Source organism: Muntiacus reevesi, chromosome 18 (genome assembly GCF_963930625.1).
Source record: "Muntiacus reevesi chromosome 18, mMunRee1.1, whole genome shotgun sequence".
Taxonomy (NCBI): Eukaryota; Metazoa; Chordata; class Mammalia; order Artiodactyla; family Cervidae; genus Muntiacus; species Muntiacus reevesi.
In genome coordinates this window covers 1,510,351-1,537,994 of record NC_089266.1, presented here as the reverse complement: position 1 = coordinate 1,537,994, position 27,644 = coordinate 1,510,351, and the positions used below count along the sequence as shown (strand labels likewise).

At 52.4% G+C, this 27,644-nt stretch overlaps 1 protein-coding gene across 12 annotated transcripts in view; it reads right to left on the bottom strand.

Moving 5' to 3' along the window:
* ARSG (arylsulfatase G) overlaps positions 1–27,644 on the bottom strand; it is a 104,051-nt gene that overhangs the window by 46,849 nt on the left and 29,558 nt on the right. For 9 of the 12 annotated variants that reach the window (XM_065910698.1, XM_065910697.1, XM_065910699.1 and 6 more), the window contains exon 2: positions 7,304–7,955. In XM_065910698.1, coding sequence (XP_065766770.1) covers positions 7,304–7,521 — 218 coding nt within the window. In that variant the 5' untranslated portion in view covers positions 7,522–7,955. Of the gene's footprint in view, positions 1–7,303; positions 7,956–27,644 lie in introns of those variants that run through there. The other 3 variants (XM_065910708.1, XM_065910709.1, XM_065910706.1) reach the window with 2 other exon arrangements.

Genomic DNA, 27,644 nt, shown 5'->3' with positions numbered 1-27,644 from the left:
TAAGTCTCCTTCAGAAAGTTCTTCCTGCCCTTGCTCTTGGGCGTCTATCAAACTTCACTCTCCTGCAGCTTCCAGCACCTCCCCAGGTCCTACAAAATCCCCAAAGCGGCAGAATGGCTGAGACAGTCCTGAGAGGTGACAGAGCACATGCAGTTTTGCAAAAAGTCAGTTCTGAAAAGAGAAGTCACAGCCAGCTTCGGACCGAAGTGGAAACCGTGCACCTCGGACGGAGACTTGAACCCACTGGCTGGGGCAGAGGCCACTACCCAGCCTGGGACATGAACACACCTGGCCTCAGGACCATGAAGTGTGGGCTCCTGACGGCAGGAAGAACTCAGTGAGACAAAGGGATAGGTGACAAGTGGGTTTATTTAGAGAGAAACTCAGTCCACAGACCGTGAGGGCCGTGGAGAAGGTGACTGTGGCTCCAGGGGCCGGGGCTGCGGTATTTACAGAGGTGGGTAATTTCACAGGCTAATCAGTGGGAGGAACAGGCCAGCTATTTTGGGGAAGAGGTGGGGACTTCCAGGAAGGGCCTCCGCCCACTTGCTGACCTTCTGTGGTTAGCTCTGAAACCGTCATGGCGCCTCTGGGTGTGCCACGTAGCTCCGTGTTACAGGGAGCGTGCACGGAGGCGCAAGAGCTGGTGGACGCCAACTGGTCTGCCATCTTGGGCCCATTTGTTTCTCATCAGCTGATGTCCTGTCATCGGGCTGTGTCATTCTTCTAAAGGTTGTGCCCTGCCCCCTTCTCTCCTGTTTCAAACTGACAGCTCAGTTCATTCCTCACCAGGGCCGTTTTTAGAAACAGCCTCAGGCTCCTGGGGGCCTCTGACCTTGCAGGGGTGACCGCTGATCTCAGATTCTAAGTCACTGCCTAGAACTCTCAGAGCTGCTGGGACTCGCCTCAAAATTAAATTAAGGGCAGAGAAGGCACCAAACGAGGAAGAAGAGAACTGTGCATAGTTAACAGATTACAAGTTAACTTACAGAAGCAAACAAAGTATTTACAAAGTACTGTCACCTAAACGCCTATGTTCATTGCAGCATTATTTACAACAATCAAGATAGGGAAGCAACCTGAGTGTCCACTGATAGACTAAAGAAGATGCGGTATATACACACAGGGGAATATTACTCGGCCACAAAAAAGAATGAAATTTTACCATTTGCAGCTACATGGATGGATATTATACTTGGTGAAGTAAGTCAGACAGAAAAAGATAATTACTGTGTGATTTCACTTATATGTGGATTGCAAAACAGAAAACAAACGAACCAAGACAACGAAATAGAGAACAAACAGGCTGCTGCCCGTGGGGAGAAGGAATGAGTGAACGGGTAAGGAAATTAACAGGGACATATTCCCAGTTTCAAAATAAATGAGTCATGGGAATGAAATGCACAGCGTGAACACTGCAGTCACGAATTCTGCAGAACCTCTGCATGGTGGCAGACGACCACTGAGGTGGTATCTGGGCATGCACAGAAGCAGCCAATCGCTGCCTTGTGCACCAAGAAATAACAGTCTTGTAGGCGAATCACAAACCCGCGCAGGACCCTGCGGGGCCCTCCCAGGCAGGAAAGCCTTTCCACGCCCCCCATTTCTTGTTTGTAGAAAATAGGCGTCACTCAGCCCCATGACCTTCCCTGAGTTCCGAACGTGTTAGTTGCTCAGTCGTATCTGACTCTTTGCAACCCCATGGCCTACAGCTCACCAGGATCCTCTGTCCATGGAATTCTCCAGGGAAGAATGCTGGAGTGGGTATCCATTCCCTTCTCCAGGGGATCGTCTCAACACAGGGCTTGAACCCGGGTCTCCTGAATTGCAGGCAGATTCTTTACCGTCTGAGACACCAGGGAAGCCCCTAAGTTCTGAAGGTCAGATTCAAAGAGCTGCTAATCAGGGAGGCGGGGGACCTGCATGGACCATAGACTGAAAAAGATTGAACCCGGGCCTCCCTGGCGGTCAAGTGGGTAGGACTGCAGGCTCGCACTGGAGGGGCTCCATCCCTGGCTGGGGAACTAAGAGCCACAAGCCTCAAAGGGAGGCCAAACCAGAAGACAACGGCTGACGACTAAACCACAGCTCTCAGCCGCCCCTTCCACCTGCGCAGCACGCAAGTCCTTTGCCAGCTTCAAACGGAGGAAAACGAGCAGGATTCCAATCCCCACCCCTTCAACAGCTGCCTTCCCTCTTCCCGGCAAAGCCGGCCCAGGCCTTGAAGGACGCTCCTGGCAAACTCCCCTCTCCCACCAGCCCTTAACGAGAAGGGTCTCGACGGGAGGATGTTGACTCCGCCACTCACTCACTCTGTGCCAGCTGTTTGACCTTGAGCCCTCACCTGCGGACGAAGTGCAGCCTCGGGCGGCAGCAGGAACCGAATGGGGCGACGCCGGGGCCTGCGCCTGGCAAGCTCTCGGGACAGGCTAGTTACTATCACGGCGGGTGCTGGTCGGGCACGCGCGGGCCGCACAGATTCCCCGGGACTGCCCCGGGTCTGCCCTCCTCCACAGTTCTCTCCTAGACTGCTCAACATGCAGAGGAGCCAGCGCATATGGACAACTCAGACGTATACTGTTTCTAAAAACAAAAACCACAGCTAACCTATCTCCAGTTGCTGCTGCCGTTTAGTCGCTCAGCATGTTGGATTCTTTGCGACCCCGTGAACTGTAGCCCGCCAGGCTCCTCTGTCCATGGGATTCTCCAGGCAAGAACACTGGAGCAGGCAGGCATTCCTTTCACCAGGGGGTCTTCCCCATCCCGGGACTGAACCCGAGTCTCCCGCGTCGGCATGCAGATTCCTTACCACTGAGCCACCGTGAAGTCCATGTGTTTATACTGTGGGCTGTGGGCTCAGTCGCTCAGCGTGTCGGACTCTTCGTGACCCCACGGACTGTGGCCCGCCAGGCTCCTCTGTCCACGGGATTCTCCCGGCAGGAATACTGGAGAGGGTTGCCATGCCCTTCTCCAGGGGATCTTCCCACCCAGGGATCGAACTGAGGTCTCCTGCATTGCAGGCAGATTCTTTACCAGCTGAGCCACCATTTTACATATATATATCTATTCTTTTTTTGGTAAATTTTACTGAAGTAGAGATGATTTACAAGGTTCTATTAATTTCTGCTGTAAACGCAGCGACTCAGTTACACACACGCGCTTCTTCATGTTCTTTTCCACGACAGTTTGTCAGGACACCGAAGGCACTTCCTTGTGTTCTGCAGTAGGATCCGGTTTATCCATTAACCCCCATTTCTCATCTTCCTTTCATATATTCTTTCTCAGATTCTTTCCCATTATAGGTTATTACAAGATACTGACTGTAATTCTCTGTGCTACACGGCAGGTCCTCCTCATTTGTCTGTTTTGCATGCAGTGGTGTGTATCTGCTAACCCCAAACTCCTAATCCACCCCTCCTCACCTTTCCCCTTTCGCAACCCTGTTTCTTTTCTACATCTGTGAATCTGTTTCTGTTTTGTAAACAGGTTCAATTTTTTTAGACCCCACATGTAAGCGACATCACATGGTATTTGTCTTTCTCTGACTCACTTCACTTAGCAAGTTCATCTCGAAGTCCATTCTCATTGCTGCAAATGGCATCATCTCACGCCTTCATATATTCATTTACCTTCGGCCATGCCCCTCGGCCTGTGGGATCATGGTTCCATGACCGGGAATCAACTCTCGCCCCTTGCAGTGGGAGTGAGGGGTCTTAACCACTGACCCGCCGGGAAGCCCCGATATGTCCTTCTTTCTCACGGAGGCCACCTCGTCTGTGGTAACGGGTTGCCAGCACCCTAGGAAGCGAGCCCACAAACAAAAGGAAGATAATAGGAGAGAGAGTTGCTCAAGTGCCCCTTGGCCCCCGTTGGGCAATAAGCGCTCCTTCTGAGAGCCACGGCGCCCCACCAGCGGCCAGCAGGCAGGCAGGGCAAAGCCGCCGTGCATCAACCCCGGCCTCACAGGAAGCGCGCTTTCCTGTCAACAGTGCAGAGTGAAAAGCTGTCGACACAGGCGCGAGGGCCGGTCACCAGGCTGCCCCCGCCGGGAGGGCGGGAGGAGCGGCCCCCACGTGCGGCGCCTCTGGTCCCCGAGAGGCGCCTTCCGCTGCGGCTGAGCACGCAGGTGGGGACGGCCTCCCAAATCTCGGTTTAAATAATGGGCCACATACTTCCCCACAAACCCACTCGACAGGGAAAGCAGAAGTCCTTGAGCATTAGGCAACCCAGTTCCTGTTGAGGCTCTCGTCAATGCTACGGATTAACTCTCTGCCCGGGGAGAAAAAAAAAAATCTGACCTGAAAAATCTGGGGTGACATTTCAAAGCACCTGGACCTACTGAAGCCCAATTACTGACAAACAAACGTTTATGAAATGTCTACTAGGCTCCAGGCATGGAGCAGGAACACAAGGGTAGGGGGAGAGACGAGGCATTTTTCTTCCTGAAGCCCAGAGCCAGAAGCGCTCTGTGCAGTCTCCTGTGGCTGCCATAACAGATAACCACAAACTGGGTGGCCTGCGATAACAGAAACTGACTCTCACAATTTGGGAGGCGAGAAGCCTGAAGTCAAGGTGGCAGCAGGGTCGGTTCCTTCTGCAGGTTCATCAGGAGAGCCCATCCCAGGCCTCCCCCGGTTTCCGAGGGTTGCCTGGCAACCCTTGCGGGTGCATCACTCCATCCTCTGCCTCCATCCTCACTTCACCTTCTCTTCTGTGTCCCTGTGTCTTCTCCTCGTCCTATAAGGACACCACGGTTGGGTGTAGGACCACTCTATATCAGGTAAAGATATCACAGAGATCTTCAACTAATGACATTTGCAAAGACCCTATTTCCAAATATGGTCACATTCTGAGGCTCTGGGCAGACGTGAATGTGGTGCTGATGCTTTTGAGCCCAACACAGGTGGTCAGACGGTTAAGCAGTCACCATGGAGAGCAGCAGAGATGATGATAGGGTACACACAAGGCAGCCAAGGAAGCCATCCTGAGGCCCTCACGTGCAACTGGGAACCAGGTGGTGAGTGGAAACTAAATAGGAGATGAGAGAGGATTGGATTATAAAGTTGGACTATACAGAAGGCTGAGCACTGAGGAACTGATGCTCTCGAACTGTGGTGTTGGAAAAGACTCTTGAGAGTCCCTTGGACTGCAAGGAGATCAAACTAGTCCATCCTAAAGGAAATCAACCCTGAATATTCATTGGAAGGACTGATGCCGGAGCTGAAACTCAGATACTTTTGGCCACCTGATGTGAAGAGCTGACTCACTGGAAAAGACCCTGATGCTGGGAAAGAGGGCAGGAGAAGGGGATGACAGAGGATAAGATGGTGGGATGACATTGCTGACTCAGTGGACATGAGTTTGAGCAAACTCTTGGGGATAGTGAAAGACAGGGAAGCCTGGGGTGCTGCAGTCCATGGGGTCACAGAGTTGGACACGACTTAGTGACTGAATAACAACAGACAAGTGGAAAGTGTATCAAGAAAAACTAACCACTATCTATAAAATGGATAACCAACAAGAACCTACTGTGCCACGCAGGGAACTCTGCTCAGTACGCTGTAATGACCCGCGTGGGAAAAGAAATCTGGAAAAGAACGGCTGTGTGTGCACATATAACTGAATCACTTCGCTATATACCTGAAATGATCATATTGTAAATCAACCACACTCTAACACAAAATAAAAGGTATATTAAAAAGAGTTGGACAAGACTGAGCGACGAACCACCACCACAACAAAAGAACTCATGACACAGATGAGGCTTAAACAGAGGGGGAAAGCAGCTGAAGCCACGAGGGGACCACGGCTGGTCAGACAGGAGGGGCCTCCGGAGGACCAGGGCAGGTGATGGGCTGGGCTTGTACGCTGCTCCTTGGAGTCCAGATCTTATCCTCAGGGTTACCAAATGCCTTTGAGAGGCTGGAAACAGGGAGATGTTTCTTGAAACTTCCTCTTGGCCGAGGGGAGGAGGATGGATGAGAGTGAGTGACACCAGATGCAGGGACCGCAGGGTCCCTATCTCAGGAGAAAGCTCTAAGCGTGAGGATGCTCGTGGGTGAAGCTCCAGAGAAGCCCGTGAGCTGTCCCAACAAGCCGGCGGGGGTGATTCCCCACTGGAGGAACTTAACCCTGACAAACGGGATCTGGCCAGTCAGAGCAACCCCTACCCAATAAGGAAAACCCAAAGTCTGGAAGCCTGACACTTTTTCTCAGTCTCACTTTCAAAGCGGGGAAAGTTGCATTGGAGGAAACAATTTATAAACACTCGGACCTTGGGCTGGTTCAGATACACACCCCTCTTTCCTTCTGCGGTCTTCAGAGTTTCGTGTCCATAAATGGACCATAAATCCTGTCCGCTCACAATTAAGTCCTTTGGCCTTTGTATACCCCACTGACTTTCAGTCACTCTCCAAAGGTCACCTTCTCCCTTAAACTTCCAGGCTGGGGTCCACATCCTCGCCACAGACTCCAAAAACTCCTGATTCAAGCTCATGGACTAGACTGTAATCTGTACTTTGCTTTCAACCTGTCTCCACTAAGAGACCTTGAAGGCAAGGATTTTTATCTTGTTCACCTTTGTGTTTCCACTTCCTAATACACACACACACACAGTTAGTGTTATCAGAATCCCTGAGCTGCGAGGACTCACTGTTCTCAATGCTGGGACCCTGAGTTTGATCTCTGATCAGGGAACTAAGATCACAAAAGGTTGAGGAGCATAGCCAAAAAAAAAAAAAAGTTATTGGATGGATGCATGCATGGATGGATGAATGGGTAAATGGATAAATGGATGGATGAATGGATGGATGGATACATGGATGAATGGATGAAGGGGTGGATGGATGAATGGATGGATGCATAGATGGATGGGTGGATGAAGGGGTGGATGAATGGATAGATGGATGGCTGGCTGGCTGGATGAATGGATAGATGGCTGGCTGGCTGGCTGGCTGGATGGATGGATGCATGCATGGATGGATGGATAGATGGATGGATGTTTGGATGGATGAATAGATGGATGGATGGATGGATAAAGGGGTGGATGAATGGACAGATGAAGGGATGGATGGATGGACGGATGGATAGATGGATGAATGGATAGATGGGTAGATGGATGGATGGATGGATGGATGGATGGATGAATGGATTTCTTCATGATGCTGTACTGGCTGAAAAACCAATTCGTCAGTCAATTACTTAAATCAACACGGACCCATCAATTGCTCGCTAAGTGTTTTTACACAGCCCCCTTCCCCCGGAGAGTCGGGGTAGGACACCCACAGAGACGCCCAGCTCTCACCTCATTCCTTCTGCAGCCATCCTGTCCAGGTTGGCGGTGTCCTTCGTGCCTGCCCAGTTGGCTCCCAGGTCACCCCACCCCATGTCATCCGCCAGAATGATCACGAAATTCGGTTTCTGGCCTCTTGTTTCCCCACTGAAGCTAAAATCCACGAGAGGATAAAGACATCCCAGGAAACTCAGCCCCACCAACAAGACCTTTAGGGAAAGCCAGGCCATGGTGATCGGGGAGAATTCTGAGTCTGTGAAGTGACACGGTGGTGGAGTTTGCCAGAAGACACCGGGGTGATGGGGACGCCTATCGGGGTATTGGGGGCTACAGAAACGAGGCCCCCACCTGGAATCCTAATTCAAGTCAGGAGACTCCAGCCCCGAACATGGCTTTCTCCAGCCCAGCTCTGGGATGGGGCGGGCAGCGTGCGGCAGTCAGACCGCAGTGTCAGCAGCCGCTCTCGGCCACTTGGAAAACGAGCCTCAGTTCAGGGCGGTGTGAGCCGGAGCACAGGCCCTGCAGCTGTTCGGGGCTCCAGCTGGCGAGTGCGGGATCGATGCTCACATCTGTGAAACACCTGGACAGTCCAGAAGCCACAGTCCTCCCCAGTCGAGTTTCTGAGTTCCAGATGGTGGAAGGCTTCGTGTGTCTGTAAGGTTTCCTGAAAGAACAGAAATTGACAAGAAAACAGAGTTAAAACTGCCAGTGCAGCTGTGTTTTACTCAGTAGCTTAGGAAATAATCACTTTCCCATGCCAACACATGTTTTCCTTCTTATTCGAGTATTGAACGGGTTCATCAGTTTCTCCACCTGAGAGTTAGTGAGGCTAATAATATTTGCAATAGGCCGACGATTACAGGGCTGGAATCAACATTAGGGACAGTGTCTGAACCCGCTCGCCGTATGGGGGGGAATATTCCGAGGCCCCCATGTTCCAGATCGGGGGGCAGGAGCCAGCACCCCACTCCGTGAAACACCAGCGCTCCCCGACTCCCGCCCCATCATGTTTCCCTGACTCACTTGAAACCAAGTGCAAACGTGTCAAACCCATCAAGGATTCTAGAAGAAGGGGTGAGACCCTTACTACCAAGACGTGCTTCTTCCTAACAGTCAGGCTGTAAACTAGCATTCTACACAACAGCGGTTTTGTTTTGGATTTTCGGCTGCACCTTCGTTCTCCTACCAGGGATAGAACGCGAGCACCGAGTCCTGACCACGTGGACTTTATTGGCGTTTATTTGGAATTCCCAAATAAAAGAGCAGTCTGTACTTTTTTTTTTTGGTTGCGTTGTGCAGCATGCAGGATTGCAGTACCCAGACCAGGGGTCAGACCCCAAGCCCCTTCAGTGGCAGCTCAGAGTCTGAACCACTGGCCCGCCAGGGCAGTCCCTCTGTGAAGTTCTTGATGGAAAGCTGGGGGGAAAGGGAAGGAAAATAATTAAGTTAACGGTTGGATCTGGGTGGACAGTCCAGGGAGCTTACTGTAGAACTCATTCCACTTTGCTGTACATTTGAAATGTTTCATAATAAAATGTTAGGGAAAAAAATGTCCAAAATGTGTTTAATGGAAATGTGTCCCTTTACATCTTGACAATGTAATTTGTAAAAAGAAAATCTTGTCAGCCAGTGCTTCTCACACTCTGATGCACACACAAATCACCTGGGGAGGTTACTCAGGTGCAGGTTCATTAGGGGAGGCTGCTATCTGGAAACTCTATTTCTAATGTAGTCTTTGGATCACATTTTGAGTAGCAAGTTGCTTAAGGGAAAAAAAGAATCAAGGACTTCCGTGGTGGTCCAGTGGTTAAGAACCCAGCTGCCAATGCAGGGGACACGGGTTCGATCCCTGGCCGACGAAGACCCCACGTGGTGTGGGGCAACTGTGCCGTGAGCCACAGCCACTGACTCACGTGCTGCAGCTACGGAAGCCCGTGGGCCGAGAGCCCACGCTCCACAGCAAGGGAAGCCACTGCAAGAAGAAGCGGCACTCCGCAACTGGAGAGCAGCCCCCGCTCCCCACAACTAGAGAAAGCCCGCCCGCAGCAAAAGACCCAGCACAGCCACAACACAACGACCCAAATGATTCAAAACAAGCAAAGGGAAGTGTGTCAGTCGCTCAGTCATGTCCGACTCTTTGCTAGCCCACAAACTGTAGCCGGCCAGGCTCCGCTGTCCACGGAATTCTCCAGGCAAGAGTCCTGGAGTGGGTTGCCATGCCCTTTTCCAGGGGATCTTCCCGACCCAGGTCTCCTGCACTGCAAGCGGATTCTTTATCATCTGAGCCACCAGGGAAGCCACAAACAAACAAACAAAAAATTAAGATTCTGGTCCTAGAAAAAAACAAACCTAACTGTAGGTGATTAACATAACTAGAGATGATTCAGCTTCAGTGGAAAAACACAAAAGCAATGAATCAGGTTGAGTTTTGAAAGACAGAAATGGAAGGTTACGCTTCCAACGGCAGGCCGCAAGTGGAAGCACGGAATAGCAGCGTGTCGCCCCTCGTTCATCTAAAAGCCCTGAAGTGACTCGGCCGGTGAGGAGGCACAGACCTGAAATTCTGGATCAGACTTTAAACGTCTCTATGGAACACCCGACCTATTAACGGAGAACCAAGTCATGATAAATGAAGCCGCTCCCAGGGCTGGGACTTCAGGTGGCACCGGTGGTAGAGAACCTGCCCGCCAGCGCAGGAGACGGGAGAGAGCGGGTTCGATCCCTGAATCAGGAAGGCCCCCTGGAGGGGGGCGGGGCAGCCCACGCCAGTGCTCTTGCCTGGAGAATCCCCTGGACAGAGGAGCCTGGCGGGCTCCAGTCCACGGGGTCGCAAAGAGTCAGACACGACTGAGCAACTCAGCACAGCACACACCAGGGCTGGGGTGTTGAGAGATGCCATCTGTATCCCTGCCTTTGGGGAAGGAATGAACAGCGAACAGATCCAGCCAGCCAACCCAAAGGCCGACCGGCTGGATGGGAGTGGCTGGAGGTATGTAAGTTCTGGAAGATCCAGATAAACTCAGAAGGAGAGGCAGATATGAACTTCATCAAAATAAAAGGAATTCCAAGTCAACAGTCATGGTCATCTGGAGGGCAATGAATCAATTGTTCAGAAATGCAAATTCCTGTTTTCCAAAAGGAAAGTTAATATTTCAAACTCAATTAGATTCAACTGGTATTTGTTGATCTTGAGGCCCCAAAGACTTCTCCCTTTCTAGAAGAAAAAGCCTTTGCACACAGAGGGAGCCTACAAACACTTGTTGACTTGTCTCACTGTACTGGCTTCTGACCATGAGCAACAGTCAGAGGAAGCTTTTCTTCTTAAAGCCACTTAGCTTGGAACCCTAGAGCCTCTAGTTCTTCATCCATAATCCATTTCAGAATGACCCAACACGAAACCTTCCAGGGAGTGGGGGAAAACCACTGAAGAAGGAAGTTAAAATTAAGGTGGGAACAGAAATAAACAGATTGTCTTTCTTAAGAATTCTATGATAAAACATTCCTCTGAGGTTTTTCAAAGAGGGTCATTAGTCCTTACAATTTTTATAGAATGGAAATAAGCTAATTTAGCCAGTACACCATCCTTCTCCTCCACGCCCACACCTCCAGGGAGACATTTAATACTTTCCCCCACTTATTGTTTTTAACTAAAGGGAAAAAGCAAGTCAGACGTTCAAAGACTGGTCTCCAAGCCACAAACCTTGATTAAGATCCAGGCTGACATTATGGAAAACAGTATGGAGGTTCATCAGAACATTAAAAATAGAACGGCCAGACAATCCCGCAATCCCGCTTCTCAGGGTGTATCCAGAGGAGATGAGATTAAGATATTGAAGAAATACCTGCACACTCGTGTTTACTGCCGCATTATTCACCAAGTGTCCAGTAACGGGTGAACCGGTAAAGAAAATGTGCCGTCTATCTCACACACACACACACACACACACACACAGTGGAATTAGTGGACCTTAAGAAAAGAAGGAAATTCTTCTGCATTTATAACAACCTGGATGAACCTGGAGGATGTTCTGCAAAATGAAATAAGCCAGGCACAGAAAGATAAGTATCTCCTGATCTCGCATAGTGATCTCACTTCTACCTAACAAAGCAGAACACGCAGAAGCAGAGAGGGGATGGTGGTTGCCAGGGGCCAGGGGTTGGGTAAGGGAGTTTGTCAAAGTACAAACATTCAGTTATTTGGAATCAACCACGTCCGGGCATCTAAAGTACAGCACGCTGAGCAGAGTTCACGAAACTACACTGCAAACTTCACATTCACTAGCAGCAGACCTTCAGTGTTTCTACCACCAAAACAATTTTAAAGATGACCATATGAGATGATGGATGTGTTGATTAGCTTGAATGTGGTCATCACTTTATAATGTATGCATATATCAAAACAATACATTGTACAGACAACAAATACAGTTCTTGACAGTGGACATGAACTTGGGCAAACTCCGGGAGATGGTGAGGGACAGGGAAGCCTGGTGTGTTGCAGTCCATGGGGTAGCGAAGCGTCGGACATGACTCGGTGACTGAACAACAGGCAAGTAATCCAGTTTTCATTTGTCAGTTGTACTCAGTAAAGTTGGGTTGTTATTGCTTTTTTAAATATCCAAGCTGAGGGACTTCCCTGGTGGTCCAGTGGTTGGGACTCTGTGCTTCCAATGCAGGGAGCACAGGTTCCATCCTGGTCAGTAAGCTCTGAGATCCTACAAGGCGCATGTGTCTTAGTTGCTCAGTCGTGTCTGATTCTTTGCCAGCCCGTGAACTGTAGCCCGCCAGGCTCCTCTGTCCATGGGATTCTCCAGGCAAGAACACTGCACTGGGTTGCCATACCCTTCTACTGACCCAGAGGTGGAACCCAGGTCTCCTGAACTGCAATCAGATTCTTTACCATCTGAGCCACCAGGGAAGCCCCACAATGTGCATGGCAAGGCCAAAAAAATAAATAAAATAAAATAAAAATTTAAAAATAAATATCCAGGCTGAGACTTTAAGCTCAGTGTCTTATCTGAGGTCACCTTCCCCAATTTTCCTTACACAGCACACTTCCCATCTCAGAAGGGGGTGTGGTCACAGGCAAGGAGCACTCCAGGGGGCTTAGGAAGAAAAGGGGAGGGACTCCCCTGGTGGTCCCGCGGATAAGACCTGGCGCTTCCAACGCAGGGGGCCTGAGTTCTGTCCCTGGTCAGAGAGCGAAGATCCCACGTGCTGCCTGGTGTGGCCAAAAAAGAAAAAAAGGCAAAAAGGGGGTCTCTGGCAATAAAGCCATCACCACTCCTTCGACTGGGTCAGAAGTTACCCGACCACCTTACTCAACAAACCCCTCCAAGGAAGGCCCATCTGTTCCATCGGAGCAGAACTCCCTGATGGTTCAGTCTGCTCTCCCAATGCAGAGGTGCAGGTAAGATCTCTGGTCAGGGAGCTAAGGTCCCGAAAGCCTCCCGGCAGAGTCAAAGAAAGAAATAAAAGGTTATCTGGGATAGATCTGGCTGGGGAGAGCGCACCCTGCCCTTGTCCTTGGGCCGCAGGAGAGGGAATCTAGCTACTGGTCAGTTCTGCCAGGGTCTGCGCTCTTCTCCCGGAGAAGGCAACGGCACCCCGCTCCAGTCCTCTTGCCTGCAAAATCCCGCGGGCAGAGGAGCCTGGTGGGCTGCAGTCCATGGGGTCGCTAAGAGTCGGGCACGACTGAGCGACTTCACTTTCACTTTTCACTTTCATGCATCGGAGAAGGAGATGGCAGCCCACTCCAGTTCTTGCCCGGAGACTCCCAGGGACCGGGGAGCCTGGTGGGCTGCCGTCTGCGGGGTCACACGGAGTCGGACACGACTGAAGCCACTTGGCGGCAGCAGCAGTGCTCTTCTCCGCGAGCCCCGGTGTAAAGCAAGGCGCCGGCCTGCTAACCCTGGTTCTCCTTGCTTCCGGGGCGGACTGATGGGGAAAGGTGCTCCTGACAAGGGGACGATGCAGTCTGCGGGCCGGGAGCGCTGAGAACCCGCGGAGGCGGCCACCTGGAGCCGCGCCTTCGGTCCGCACGCCGGCGGGAGGCCCGTCAGCTGACCCCGGCTCCCCGAGCGGCCCCCGGCCAAGCGGCCCACGAGAGGGCCTCGCAAACAGCTGAAGCAGCAAGACAGCCGGCGGCCCTCGCTGGCAGAGAGCTCTGTTGGTTTTCCAGAGACAAAGCTTCGGATGAGCGCGGCCAAGAAAGACGCAGGCCGGTGGGGGGAGGCGATCTCTGGGTGCAGAGCCCTGGTCGGAACGCGGGCGGAGGGGCGCCGGCTGCAGCCGCGCGTCACGCGGGGGTCCCGGGACACCAGCTGCCCACGTGTGTCCACAATGATCCGACGTCACCCATCGGGGGACGCGGACCGGGGGGCGGTCTGGATCCGGGCGCTGTGCTTCAGCCGGGCATGAAACACGGACCCCACTGCCCGCCGGGCACCCCCTGTGGGGCGGGGGAGAGGCTGGGAAGGTCCCCGGGGGCGAGTCGCGGAGAGCACGAGCCCGGAGGGGGCCAGGAGCGCGCAGGCGAGCGGCTGTGGGTTTCGGGAGGTCAGGGGCGGCCCCACCGAGGAGCCGGCCTTTCCAGCGGACCCGGGAGAGAAGCGAGCAGGACTCGCGGTTCCGGAAGGTTCTGCCCGGGGAAGCACGCGAGCAGAGCGCAGGGCCGGGGCGGTGAGCCCCGCGGAAGCAGCAGGGCCCCCGGGCTGCCTGGCTGGGGCCGCGGCGCGGCGGGGAGAGGATGGGGTGAGGCTGCCAGGGGCCAGGGCGCAGCGCTAAAGGCGGAGGCGTGCCCGCCAGCAAGCCCTGGCGAGAGCACCGCCTTCGGTTTTGCCTCGCCCTCCGCCAGGCCCAGAGCCGGCGAAGATGCAGCTGACTCGGCGGCCGGCGTCAGGTGGTTCCTCACCGCTGGGCGTGATGAACCTTGGTCCTGAGACCCCAGCGTGTCACCCTGGGGCCGGCCCCACTCGGAAAGATTCCCTGAGTGCCGATGGTGGGCCGGGGCAGGGGGGACTTGCCCGGTGGCCCAGTGGGACTCGGTTGGATCCCTGATGGGGAACCAAGGTCCCACCTCCCTCTGGGCAACTAAGCCTGCACGCTGCAAGCAGACACCCAGTGCATCCAAAATTAAGAGAGAAAGAAGGAGTGTTTGAGGGGGGTGGGGCTTCGGTCTCAGTTCAACAGAGGATGCAAAGGAAAAGCTGTTTTCTGTTCCGTATTTTTGTTTTACTGAGGTATCACTGACACACCCCTGTGTAAGTCTAAGGCATGCAGCGTAAGGACTGGACAAACGTATACTGTGAAATGATGACCACAATAAATCTCCTTAACATCCATCATCTCCTAGATACAAATAAGAGAGACAGAGAAGAAAAACAAATGGTTTTTCCCTTGTAATGAGAACTTTGAGAATCTTCTCTCCTAACAACTTGCAAATATTCCACAGGGCAGCGTTCCCTACAGTCATGTGTCATCCGTCTCATCCCCACGACTCATTCATCTTCTAACCAGAACAAAGGAAATCTTTGAATACCTCCATCCAAACTGGGAGAGCAATTCCACTTAGAAGACTGAAAAAAAATTTTAAGGGACTTCCCCTGTGGTCCAGTGGTAAGACTCCATGCTGCCAATGCACAGGGGAAAGGTTCAACCCCTAGTTGGGGAACTAAGATCTCAAATGCCACAACTAAGATTGAAGATCCCCAGTCCCAGTGCAGCCAAATAAATAAGTAAAAGTATTTTTTTAAATTTAAGCTTGAAGACGTCTAGCCAGACCCTGTTGCTGGGAACATCAGCTTCTGTGACCCCAGCAATGCCAGGGCACAGATGACATCCTGCCTGGCTTTCGGCTGGAGCCACCTGTTGGGATCGGCCCAGGAGGAAACCACGTGGCAGGAGCCAGTCTGGGAGAGCAGAGGTGCCCTGAGGTCACACTCTAAACACTCAGCAGGCTGCAGAAATTATATCTGGGTCCTTGAACACAGGTCAGAAAAACAGAGAGTAGATAGGCCTCTGAACAACATCCTTTCTCTAAAACTCCATCCTCCACTGGGAAGAAAAACCACGAGGGGTAGGATCCAATGAAAGACTTTCATGAGGAGGGAGAGGATGTGAGCACGGAGGGCTGACTCACTCTGGTGCCCAGCAAACACTGTAAAGCAGTCACCTTAAACTTTAAAAAATACTTTGTTAAAAAAAGAAAAGGGCTTACAGTCGGTTACCTCAAATCCACTCCCCTAAAGCCTCTTTGCCAAATGCTTAACGACATTTTACAAAGCAGTGTTTACCTATTACTTACCAAACTTCTTGTAATGGAACTTGTCAAACATACGAGAGTTGAGAAACTCACATGTACCCACCCAGCATCTAAACTCAACAGCCCTCAGCGCAAGGCCGCCGCCTCTCCCAGTCCCCTCACTCACTCTCCACTTACACTTCATCCTTTGCAAACAAGTCTCAGACATCATGTGACCTCATCGACAATCATTTCTATATGCTTCTCTAAATGATAAGAACTGTTTTTTAACATACTTCAAATTCTCAGTAAAGCCCCCCTTTAAAACATCATACAGTAATTTGTGTTCACCATCGAAAACCCAGTGAATGTTGCAAAACATCCTCAGAGCCTCACTATTGGTTCTGGGTTTTTCTACAGGCTGTTCTGGACTCCCCCAGAGGCTCAGCGGTAACGAATCCGACTGCAGTGCAGGAGCCACAGGAGCCTTGGGTTCGAGCCCTGGATTGGGAAGATATCCTGGGGAAGGAAATAGCAACCCACTCCAGTGTTCTTGCCTGGAGAATCCCATGGACAGAGGAGCCTGGCGGGCTGCAGTCCAAGGGGTCACAGAGAGTCAACACGACTGAAGTGACTTAGCACAAACAGTTTGTTCTAATCGTGATCCAAACAGAGTCCATTCTGCACTGCACTGGACTCACGTTGTCTCTTCTCATTTATATGTTCCTCCTCTCTCTTCCCTACAACATATTTGTAAATAAATTTGGTTGTTGTCCTGTAAAATTTCTGATCTGACTGATTTTACCTCCATGGTATCCCTTAAAATGTTCCCTGGAACTCTGTTCTGTTAATCTGTAGCTCTATAAGTGAGACTAGATTCAAGTGAGTTTTCAACTTATTTTCTTATTCTATTTATTAATATTTTATTAATTTATCAGCTGCACTGTGGGCCCTGTGGGATCTTAGTTCCCTGACCAGGGTTAGAACCTGAATCCCCTAGTTGGAAGTGGGGAGTCTCAGCTGATGGCCAGCAGGGACTCTCGGGGGGGGGGGGTTATTTTTGCAGGAGGGGGGACAGGCCGACCTTATGCTTCTGTTTCTCCCGGTAAGGCTGGTCAAGGGAGTATGTATCAGAGTTGTATTTTTTCCTTGTGTCATTTTTGCATGAGAAGAGGGAAAACTTTCTCTTAAATGCTACTGGAAAAGAACCTGATAATGGGGAAGCTTGAAGGCAGGAGGAGAAGGGGACGACAGAGGATGAGATGGTTGGATGGCATCACCGACTCGATGGACATGAGTTTGGGCAAGCTCTGGGAGTTGGTGATGGACAGGGAGGCCTGGTGTGCTGCAGTCCACTGGGTCGCAAACAGTCAGACAGAAATGAGCGACTGAACAACCACCACAGCAACAACTGTCTTTCCTATTTTTGTAGATTTATTTTCTCCCCAAATCTGCACCTCTGAAATGAAATATGTGAGATTTCACTATGGACTGAATGTTTGTGTCCTTTCAAAATTCTTCTATTGGTGGGACTTCCCTGGGAGTCCAGGGGCTAAGGTTCTGAGCCCGCCATGCAGGAGGCCTGGGTTCAATCCCTGGTCGGGGAACTAGATCCCACCTGCTGCAAATAAAATTAAAAAAAAAAAAAAATCCCATGTTTCGTAACTAAGACCTTATGCAGTCGTATAGATAACTTCACATATTGGCGCCTCTCCCCTCATTAGGACAAACTTGCAGAGCCGCCCCTGGGGGACAGTGCAGGTTAGGTGAGGTCGCAGGGCACAGCCGTCCGGAAGGGATTCGTGCCCTAGCAGGAAGAGTCAGGAGAGAACTTGTTCTCCCTCTCACAGGTGGAGACACAGCGAGAAGGTGTGACGGCCAGAACCCTCCTCAAGAGCCAAGTCCACCTCGCTCTTAGACCTCCACCCTCCAGAACTGAGACAGACAGGGTCGTTTTCTCGGCTACCCGGTCCATGGGGTTCACTCTGGCCGCCCACGCCCACCCAGAGACTAAAGCTGTTTTATCTGAGAAGCTCTGAGGCTTAAGCCGGGCGGAAGTAAGGATAAGCCCAAAACTTAGGGGAAAAAATAAATGCTCAATCCAGGGACCTCCCTGGTGGTCCAGGCGTAAGGACTCTACCTTCATTGCCATTTGCTGTTGCTCGGTCCCTCACTCCTGTCTGCCTCTCTGCGACCCCATGGACTGCAGGCTTCCAGGCTCCTTGCCCTTCACCATCTCTGGAGCTCACTGCCACAGGCCGGGGCTGCATCCCTGGCTGGGCAACTGAGATCCTGCAGACTGTGTGGTCCTGCCCCTCATCCCCGCCCCACCCCCTGCAAAGAAAGAAAAAAGTTCATTCCAGTGAAGCAGTTACTTGGCAAATCTGCCTTCTGTAGAACTGACTTTCGGGATATGTTGGCATTGACTGACTTTGCAGAACATGTGTCCAGGCTCCAGAAGAGTCATTCCTTTGCCGTGTGACTTTGGATAAGTTGCTGAATCTCTCTGGACCTGTTTCCCAACTCGCCTGAAAAACAGGACCACAGAAAAGTCCCTCCACCCCAAACCCAATGGTGAGCATGAAATAACCCAACACAAGGGCTGGCTCCCAAGACGTGCTCAGAGATGTGGGCTGTCGTTCTCCCCTCCCCCAACTGTCTTGAAGATAAAGAGATAACAGACGTGAGAACACTCTGAAAAAAGCACTGTGCAAAGCCAAAGCATTACTGCAATGGCTGATAAGCAAAACGATTCGGAGAACAGATGGCGAAATCCAGAGTGCCTGCAGCTACCGGCCGAGTGCTTGTCCTGACTCTGCGCCGCTGGATTCTTTGCCAGAAAAGGTAAAGGATACAAACACGATGCGTGTCAGCAGAACACAGGGAAGAGGCGCCCTGACTGGCACCTTCAAAGCTCCGAGCCACGTCCTGGTCGCGCAGTCCTAAGGCTGTCAGGGCCATCCTGGGAAAACCTAGAGGGTCTCTCTGCCCCCGGCAGCCTGCGGCGACAGCCAGCGTGGTCTCGGGAGCAGGCCGCCTACCAACACGTCAGAGCAGCAGGAGGTGAAGTCAAGACGCAGAGGGCATGTGAGGGGAACTGACTCTCTGCTGATGCTGACGGAAAGTGGGAGTTACATAATGCCATTTGCAGCGACACGGATGGACCTAGAGAGCATCACAGCGAGTGAAGTCAACCAGAGAAGGACAAATGTCACATGATATCATTTATATATGGAATAAAAAAAAAAGTACACATGGGGCTTCCCAGGGGGTTCAGTGGTCAGGAATCTGCCTGCCAGCGCAGGGGACATGGGCTTGACCCCCGGTCCTGGAAGATCCCCTGTGCCGTGGAGGAGCTGACCTGGGAGCCAGGACGCCCGAAGCGCCCGAGCGCCTGAACTCCGCTCCGAGATGCTCCTGCTCGCTGCGACAGAGAGACCAGCGCAGTGAGGCCCCAGCGCGGCCAAACCGAGTGAGCTTCATCAAGGGAACAAACGAACTCATCTGAGAAACAGAACTACTGACTGAGAAAACAAGCCCACGGTTAGCAGGGCTGGGGGAGATTGGGGCGGATGTGTGCACACTACTGCACGTAAGACGGGCTTCCCCGGGGGCTCAGCTGGTAAAGAATCCGCCTGCAAGGCAGGAGACCCTGGTTCGATCCCTGGGTGAGGAAGATCTGCTGGAGAAGGGACAGGCTACCCACTCCAGTGTTCTGGCCTGGAGAATGTCATGGACTGTATAGTCCCTGGGTCACAAAGAGTCGGACACGACCGAACAGCTCTCACCTTCACTTTTGTGTCTAAATAGATAATCTACAACGACCTACCATAGCGCACAGGAGACTACTCGATGCTCCGTAATGACCTACGTGGGAAGAGAATCTAGGAGAAAGTGGATGCACGTCCACGTGTAACTACCTGATTCACTGGCTGAATGCCCGAAACGAACGCAACACTGTGAATCTACTATACTCTGATAAAAAAACAGTTTTTTAAACGTGGGAGTTACATTCTAACATCAGAAACGCCCAAAAGGACTAACAGTCACTGACACAGAGCCAGATGCTCCGGAAGGAAGGGGCCCCAACCCTTAGGATGGGCACCCCGCGAGGGCACTGCCCAGCCGGGTCACCCGGCCCAGAGTGGGTTCAGCCCGTGTTTGCCAGACACAATGCCTCTGTCTAAACTGAGCTACAGCCTAGCCCCGCTCCCGCCCCGAAAGCTCAGCTTCACCTCAACACTTCCCTAAACCCAGACGACCTTCCGCGGCCTGGAGACTCACTTGCATAGGCACCCTTGTTGCAGCGCCGCTTAAGGTGACAGCCACACGTGGCCTCCCTCCTGAACTAGAGTGAACACTGTGGTTTGCGGCCGGGGAGCCGCTGCGCTGGCCAGGGTGCGTGGGTGCTGGGCAGGGGCTGTGCTGAGGGAGGAGCAGTGGGCGTGGCCGGGAGGACTGGTGGGTGCCCTGCACCTGCCCCGCCCCGGATCCCAACCCAGCATCAAGCTCAGCTGCGGCTGGCTCACTGCCCAGAGTCCACCCGCCAACACATGAGACACAGGTTCCATCCCTGGGTCGGGACGATCCCCTGGAGAAGGAGTGTCCTGGCCTGGAGAATCCCACGGACAGAGGAGCCCGGCGGGCTACAGTCCATGGGGTCACAGAAGTTGGACAGGACTTGGCAACTGACAAGAAGGAGGCCAGAGCCCTCCACCGACCCCGGCGAGGGGGCCGGGTCCCACCTGGCCTTCTGCCCTGCACAGTCCTGGAGCCCCTCCCAGCTTCACTGTGTCATCCCGTCAACCTGCCTGCCGGTGCAGAGACGTCAAAGACCCAGACTCGATCCCTGGGTCAGGAAGACCCCCTGGATGAGGACATGGCAACCCACTCCAGTATTCTTGCCTGGAGAATCCCAGGGACAGAGGAGCCTGGCGGGCTACAGTCCATGGGGTGGTAAAGAGTCGGACATACTGAAGTGACTGACAGGCACGCATGCCAGTCATCTGGAAATGTGTGGATGCGCTGCTCCGACAGGGTTAAAACAGAAGCTTAAGACTGTATTGTTCCAGGGAGCAGCAGGACGGACTGCGTGTTTAGACGAGACGGGGAAAGCCAGCATCTCCCTTTAGGCGAGAACAGAGCAAGGGAACAGGTTTTCATTCCCCGGACTTGAGAACTTCAACGCTTATCCAAAGGAAGCCTGAGCTGATGGAGTGGTCCCACACCCAGCGCCTTCCAACAATCCCAGGGAGGTTGCATGACTCGCCACCGAGTCACAGAGTCTAATATGACAAGCGTTTGATCCTGAAAGTGATGTGATTAAAACCACTTTGTTCAGAGAATTTTGGTTTTTGTTTTGTTCTGTTTTTAGGACTTTTGCAACAGGTTAGAGATCATGTATAGAGGCCTCCTTGGGCCACAGTTCACTTTCTATCTTTATAAGCGGCGAGAAGACAACAGAACTACAGGACCAGCGAAGGACGGACACAAAGAACAAGTATCAGTGTTGACAACCAAGTTAAAACTCAGCATGGATCCAGTGTGCCCAGTGATGCATCAACACCGCCCAGCGCGCTAACCAAGCCTGAGACAGTTCGGACCCCAGAGGCCCCTGGTGCCCCGGGGAGGTGGCCGCCTGTCCCCGAGTGCGATGTGCTCTCCGTCCCGCCCGTACCTGCCTTCCGTCCTCTTCTCCCTCCTCCTCTCTGCCTTCAGGTCCTTGCAGGGTCCCTCCCACCTGTTCCAGGCTCACCCAGGTCCAACCTCCTCAGCCCCCCAGCCAGGAGCCACGGCGTCAGCACCGCCGGCCGCCACACGCTGAGTCTGTTACCCTAGCAACGCGGCACGGAGCTCCTCAAACAGCGACCCGCCGCGGGAGGTACCATCATGATTATTACCATTCCTGTTCTTATTCCCCAAGCTTCCCTGGTGGCTCAGACGGCAAAGAATCCGCCTGCAATGCAAGAGACCCAGGTTCAATCCCTGGGTCAGGAAGATCCCCTGGAGAAAGAAATGGCAACCCACTCCGGTCTTCTTGCCTGGGAAGTCCCGTGGTCAGAGGAGCCTGGCGGGTTACACAGTCCAGGGTCCCAGAATCAGACAGGACTGGAGCAACCTAGCACGCAGGCACACATTAGCCCCTCTTCACGGATGAGCAGAGTGAGGTACAGAGACGTTAAGTAGTTCACTCAAGGCGACACAGCTGTGAGGGCAGACCCAGGACTCCAGGCCAGGCCTTGGAGTCCACATCCACACGCATCAGAGCATTAAAAGCAGGGGTCCCCAACCTCTGCAATCTGATGCCTGATGATCTGAGATGGAGCTGCTGTAACAGTAACAGAAATAAAGTGTACAATAAATGTAATGCACCTGGGTCATCCCCAACCATCCCTCCTCCCGGGTCCCTGGTGCCACAGAGGCTGGGGGCCCCTAGATCGACCCCCCAGGCACGCAGCCCCCTGCCTGCTTCTCAGCCCACTACAGGGCGGGGCTTTTTCTTCCCCGGGGAGAACTCATCCCGCACGGCAGGAAATCCCATCTTTCTTGCCCTCCTGTTAACGTACTTCTTATTCACTGGCCTGAAGATGCTTCTGATGGCGTATCCTCTGAAAGAATGTGGGAGGGGATGTCCCCGGCGGTCCAGTGGTTAGGACTCTGCTTTCACTGCCGAGGGCCTGGGCTCCATCCTTGGTCAGGGAACTAAGATCCCACAAAGGGTGTGGCATGGCCAAAACACAGAAAATAAACTAAAAAAATGTTGGGGGGGAAAACAATAAACCCCTTCTGCATTAACTCAAGCTGCCCTAGCAAGACAGCATAGACTGCGTGCGCGTGTGCACGCTCACTCGTGTCCGACTCCTTGTGACCCCGTGCACTGTAGCCCACCAGCCTCTGGGGTCATGGGGTTCTCCAGGCAAGAACACTGGAGTGGTTGCCGTTCCCTTCTCCAGGGGATCTTCCCGATTGAAGCCGTGTCTCCTGCACTGGCAGGCGGGTTCCTTACCACTGGGCCTCCTGGGAAGCGCAGGTGGCTGAAACTGGAAATGTGTCTCCTCCCGGCCCCGGGGCGGGAGGCCTGCCGTCAGGGGACCCAGAGGCCGTGCGGCCATCCTCCTGGCCGTCTCCTCACTGCAGCTCCCCGTGGCCTTCGCTCGGTGTCTGCTCAGACTTCTCTAACCCTTTCTTTCTCTCTTTGGCCATTCCCCTCCGCGCGTGGGCTCTGAGTTCTCAGACCACAGACTGAACCCGTATCCCTGCCTTGGAAGCTGGAGTTTTAGCCACTGGACCACCAGGGAAGTCGTCTCCCTTCCTATAGAGCCACTAATCCCATCATTGGGGCCCCACCCTGCGATCTCATCTAATGCTGATTCCTCTCAAAGGGGCCATGTCCAGACACTGTAGCCTGGGACGGGGACCAGAGGGCGGGGCTGAGTCTGAAAGGGGAGGAGCGCAGACATTCAGCCCCAAACCCTCAGCTTTAAGGCACCTTCAGTGCTTCATCACAGCTCTCAACAGGCACAAAAGGTCATTTCAGCTGTATGTAACAGTACCATCCAAACTAGTAAACCACTCTTGTCATGTATCCAGTATCGTAGAAACACCACAGCATTGTGAAAACCACCTTTACTCATTTTTATTTATCTACTTATTTATGGCCACACCACGTGGCTTGCGGAATCTTAGTTCCCTGACCAGGGACTGAACCCGGCCCCAGCAGTGAAAGCGCCCAGTCCTAACCACTGGACCGCCAGGGAATTCCCACCATTATTCGTTTAAAAATGACTTGGTTCTCATTAGGTTGGAAATTTTCTTTCATTTCACTCTTTTTTTTTTTTCCAAAACTGCATTTCCATCTTATCGTGATATACTCGTACGTTGGAAAGTAGTTCACTACCTCATCCTGTTTTGTGCTGTTTCTGCTAAGTCCCTTCGGTCGTGTCCAGCTCTTTGCGACCCCGGGGACTGCAGCCTTCCAGGCTCCTCTGTCCATAGGACTCTTCAGGCAAGAATACTGTGAGTGGGCGGCCATGCCCTTCTCCAGGGGATCTTCGTGACCCAGGGCTCGAACCCTCATCTCTTGAGTCTCCTGCATTGAGAGTTCTTTACCACTCGCACCACCTGGGAAACCAGACTTTACATATAAGTTGAAATTTGTTTATGCTTTGCTCCAACTGTAAAAAAAAAAAAAAAATTCCCTTCTAGATTAAGCCACTGTCATTACTGTAAGTCATTTATAATCAACCAACATATTATAAATTGTGACAGGTTATCATTAAGCACAAATAACGTTCTTGGAAATGCATCTTTAATGAATGCACTTGGGGGCTGGGCCATACTGACTTGCAGAGAGGAGTCTTCCCTGACAGAACATTTTGATCTTCCCCCAAGAGGTGTTTACAGCTGGGGCAGCGCACCCTGGTGAGACCTTGGCTCCAGTTAAGTGAGAGAAGGCCCACTGCGCGGGAATAAACACCCGGCCTGCACCATGGTGGGCTCTCACACAAAGCAGCTTAGAAAAGAGCTGATGTTCAGAAAAGCGATCCCCCCACACCTGCACCTAGGAACATATTTTCCCCTTGGCAAATCTTCAGATTTCACAAAACATGCATTTCTGTTTGAAGGTCACTCAGTTCAGTCGCTCAGTCGTGTCCAACTCTTTTTGATCCCGTGGACTGCAACATGCCAGGTTTCCCTGTCCATCACCAACTCCCGAGGCTTACTCAAACTCATGTCCGAGTCAGAGATGCCATCCAACCATCTCATCCTCTGTCGTCCCCTTCTCTTCCCACCCTCAATCTTTCCCAGCATCAGGGTCTTTTCCAGTGAGTCAGCTCTTCGCATCAGGTGGTCAAAGTATTGGAGCTTCTGTTTCAGCATCGATCCTTCCAATGAACATTCAGGACTGGTTTCCTTTAGGATGAACTGGTTGGATCTCCTTGCAGTCCAAGGGACTCTCAAGAGTCTTTTCCAACACCACACTTCAAAAGCATCAATTCTTCGGCGCTCAGCTTTCTTTATCTTTCAACTCTCACATCCATACATGACTACAGGAAAGACCACAGCTTTGACTATATGGACCTTTGTCGACAAAGTAATGTCTCTGTTTTTTATTATGCTGTTTAGTTTGGTCACTTGAAGGTCGCTGCCTTTCTTCAAACCATCAGATGGGTCTGGGTTGAGGGACTCCTATAAACCTCAAGATAAACCCAGTACCTCTGCCTGGAAAATCAAGATTTCTAGAGGTTAAAGTCAGTGACGTTCTCTGATGCCTGCAAAAGCAGATACTAAAAGTTTTAAAGGAAGAATTTGTGTCCATCAAGGGATTTCCCTGGTGGTCCAGTGGTTAAGAACCTGCCTTGCAACAAAAGGGACGTGGGTCCAACCCCTGGCTGGGGAGCTGAGACCGTATGTGCAGCCGGGGAGCTAAGCCCACAGGCCACAAACAGAGAGAAGCCCACGCACTGCACCTAAGACCCAACACAACCAAAATAAGTAAGAAATAAGTGTTTTTAAAAATAAAATTTTAAAAATCTAAAAAAAAAAAAAATTGTGTCCATGGAATACAAGTGGTTGGATCATGGGTGCCTGGGGCAGACATGAAAAGGGGAGACGGGGCGGCAGGCGGGTCACCAAGGTCTCCCCACAAGCCCCCTCCAGATCTCCCCCTCTTCACTGGCTGCTCTGAAGACCCAGCCCTTAAAGCAGGCCTGCACCTCCTGAGCTCCAGACAAGATTCCTTTCAGTCTCCTTACCCCAAGTTGAGGTTCTCACGGGCTGGTAAATGCAGAGAGCTTATTTGCAAGCCAGGGTCATATCTGCCTAGCAACCCAACGTGAAGACTAGAAGGACTCGGCCTTTGGCTGGGACCAGGCAGGCCAAGTGAGCACAAAGGAATCTGTTCTCATGCAAATAAGTCAAAGCCAGAGGGTAGAAAAGAGCCCTGCGGACCGCTCTCTGGAGCCAGCGCGCTTGCAGAGGTGCTGCGGGACCGTCTGAGGGCCTCACCATGGCCTCGGCGCCTGCAAGTGCAGGCCGGGGCTCCGATGCCTCCGGGCTGCGACAGACACAGCGCGAGGCGCGAAGGGGGCGCTGAACTCGGAATTTAATTTCCTGATTTTTCTGGTTCTGCACTTCAGATTCCAAAGGTCCTTCTGTTCAGGTTCAGACCTAAACAGAGTTAGTTTTGTTTGGGGGCGGTTGGTTGGGTAATTGATTCACATGGTAATACAGTGCTTTCCCTAGAGAAGAGAAAAAAAGCAGGGTTTCCACCCTCGGTCTCACTAGGATCCAGGGAACAAGGTGAACCCAGCCCCTAACCAGGGTGGGCAAAGGTCACAGGTTTGTGGCTGGCAATACTGGACAGAGGCTGGGTTCCCAGACACCCCGCTTCTGTTCAAACACAGGTGGCAAATGTCACACCTGATGGCGTTCGTTGCAAGAACGCCAGCGAATCTGCACCTTGGCAGAATCCCTCGCGCTCTGTGCCTCAACCTTCTCATCTGTACAATGGGGTAAGTGTCAACTGCAGAAGGCTAGTGACGGGCTTCCCAGGTGGCGCTGGTGGTAAAATATTAGACTGCCAGTGCAGGAGACTCAACAGACTCTGGTTCCATCCCTGAGTCGGGAAGATCCCCTGAAGGAGGGCATAGCAAACCACTCCAATATTCAGAGCCTGGCGGGCTACAGTCCATAGTGTCACCAAGAGCCCGACGCGACTGAGCACACAGACAGATGGGCATAAAGTCAGATCACCCGAACGGCACCCGATACAGGGAACAGAGCAAAAGTGAAAAAAACCCGACTAAGAGGTGGTGGTGTTCCGTCATTAAGGCGTATCCAACTTCTTGCGACCTCGTGGACTGCAGCACGCCAGGCTCCTCTGTCCATCACCATCTCCCAGAGTTTGCTCAAATTCACGTCCAAGGAGGCGGTGACGCCATCCAACCATCTCATCTTCTGCCGTCCTCTTCTCCTTTTGCCACTGATACGTATAATTAATATTAATAAAATAGCAACCCATTATTATTACTATTATAGTTATTATTATTATAGCTATGCCCTTCCAAAAGCTAATCATTTCACTTGGTCAAAGACTCAGGTGTTTTTTTCCCAAAGGTGCATTCGCCCCCAGGGCTTTCTACACTTTTTGTCTAATTTTTAAAACCAAGCAGCGGAAGGACCGAGATCCTCTGTGACTTGCCGGCAGTCGCTCAGCCGTGATTAATGGATTGCTCCCTCAGGCTCCTAAGCAGGTCTCAGAACACTATGTGCTGCGTCATGTTGAATATGGCATTTGCACACTCGGAAAGGGCTGTGTCCTGACGCGCTGTAACATCCTAAGTAGCAAGGATTATGTTTCCAGGCACTCCTGATTCAGCATTAAGTGCTTGCATGCTGGTGGTTAAAATCAGGGTCTAAATATCATTACGGCAGAGTCTTCGAAGAACAACTCGAAAATGATCCCCAGGCGCTTGGCCCCGATAAGGCGGTCGGACCTGATAAGTCACAAGTAGCAGTGACAATAGGCGGTTACGGCTGCTGAGGGCTCACCATAAGGCAGGCTCTGGGATCCGTACTTTACCGACATCACCCATCACGCCCTCCGGTTCTGGAAATACCACCACTGCCCCCACTCCACAGATTTGAAAATTGAAGCTCCAGGAATCAGGCTGCCTCTGCAAGGCTGCAAAGCGCACCCGCGGTCCCCAGCGCACTTTCCCGGTCCTGAGGGAGCCCTGCGTCCTCAGAGCCTGCTCCTGTGCCACCCCTGACCCGAACCACCAGGGAAAGCAGGCAGCGCCTGCAAAGAGATCGGTACTAGGACTCGGACCGCCGACTCCGCCCGGCGGCGACCCTCCGTACACGCACCGCCAAACTCGGGTCTCCCGAGTTGCAGACATCAGGAGCACGTTCTCTGAACCCAGACAAGGGAGCGGCCGGCGGGTGCGGGGAAAAAGGCCTCTGCTTCCCAGCAGGTCTTCACGAGGCCCCGGGGACGCGAGGTGGACGCCAGGCGGCCCAGTCTGGGGCCGCGCGGCTCCGAAACACACTGCTTTGTCCCCGCCACGAGCTCGTAACTGAGGTTTCCCGAGCACCGTGTGCTGAGTG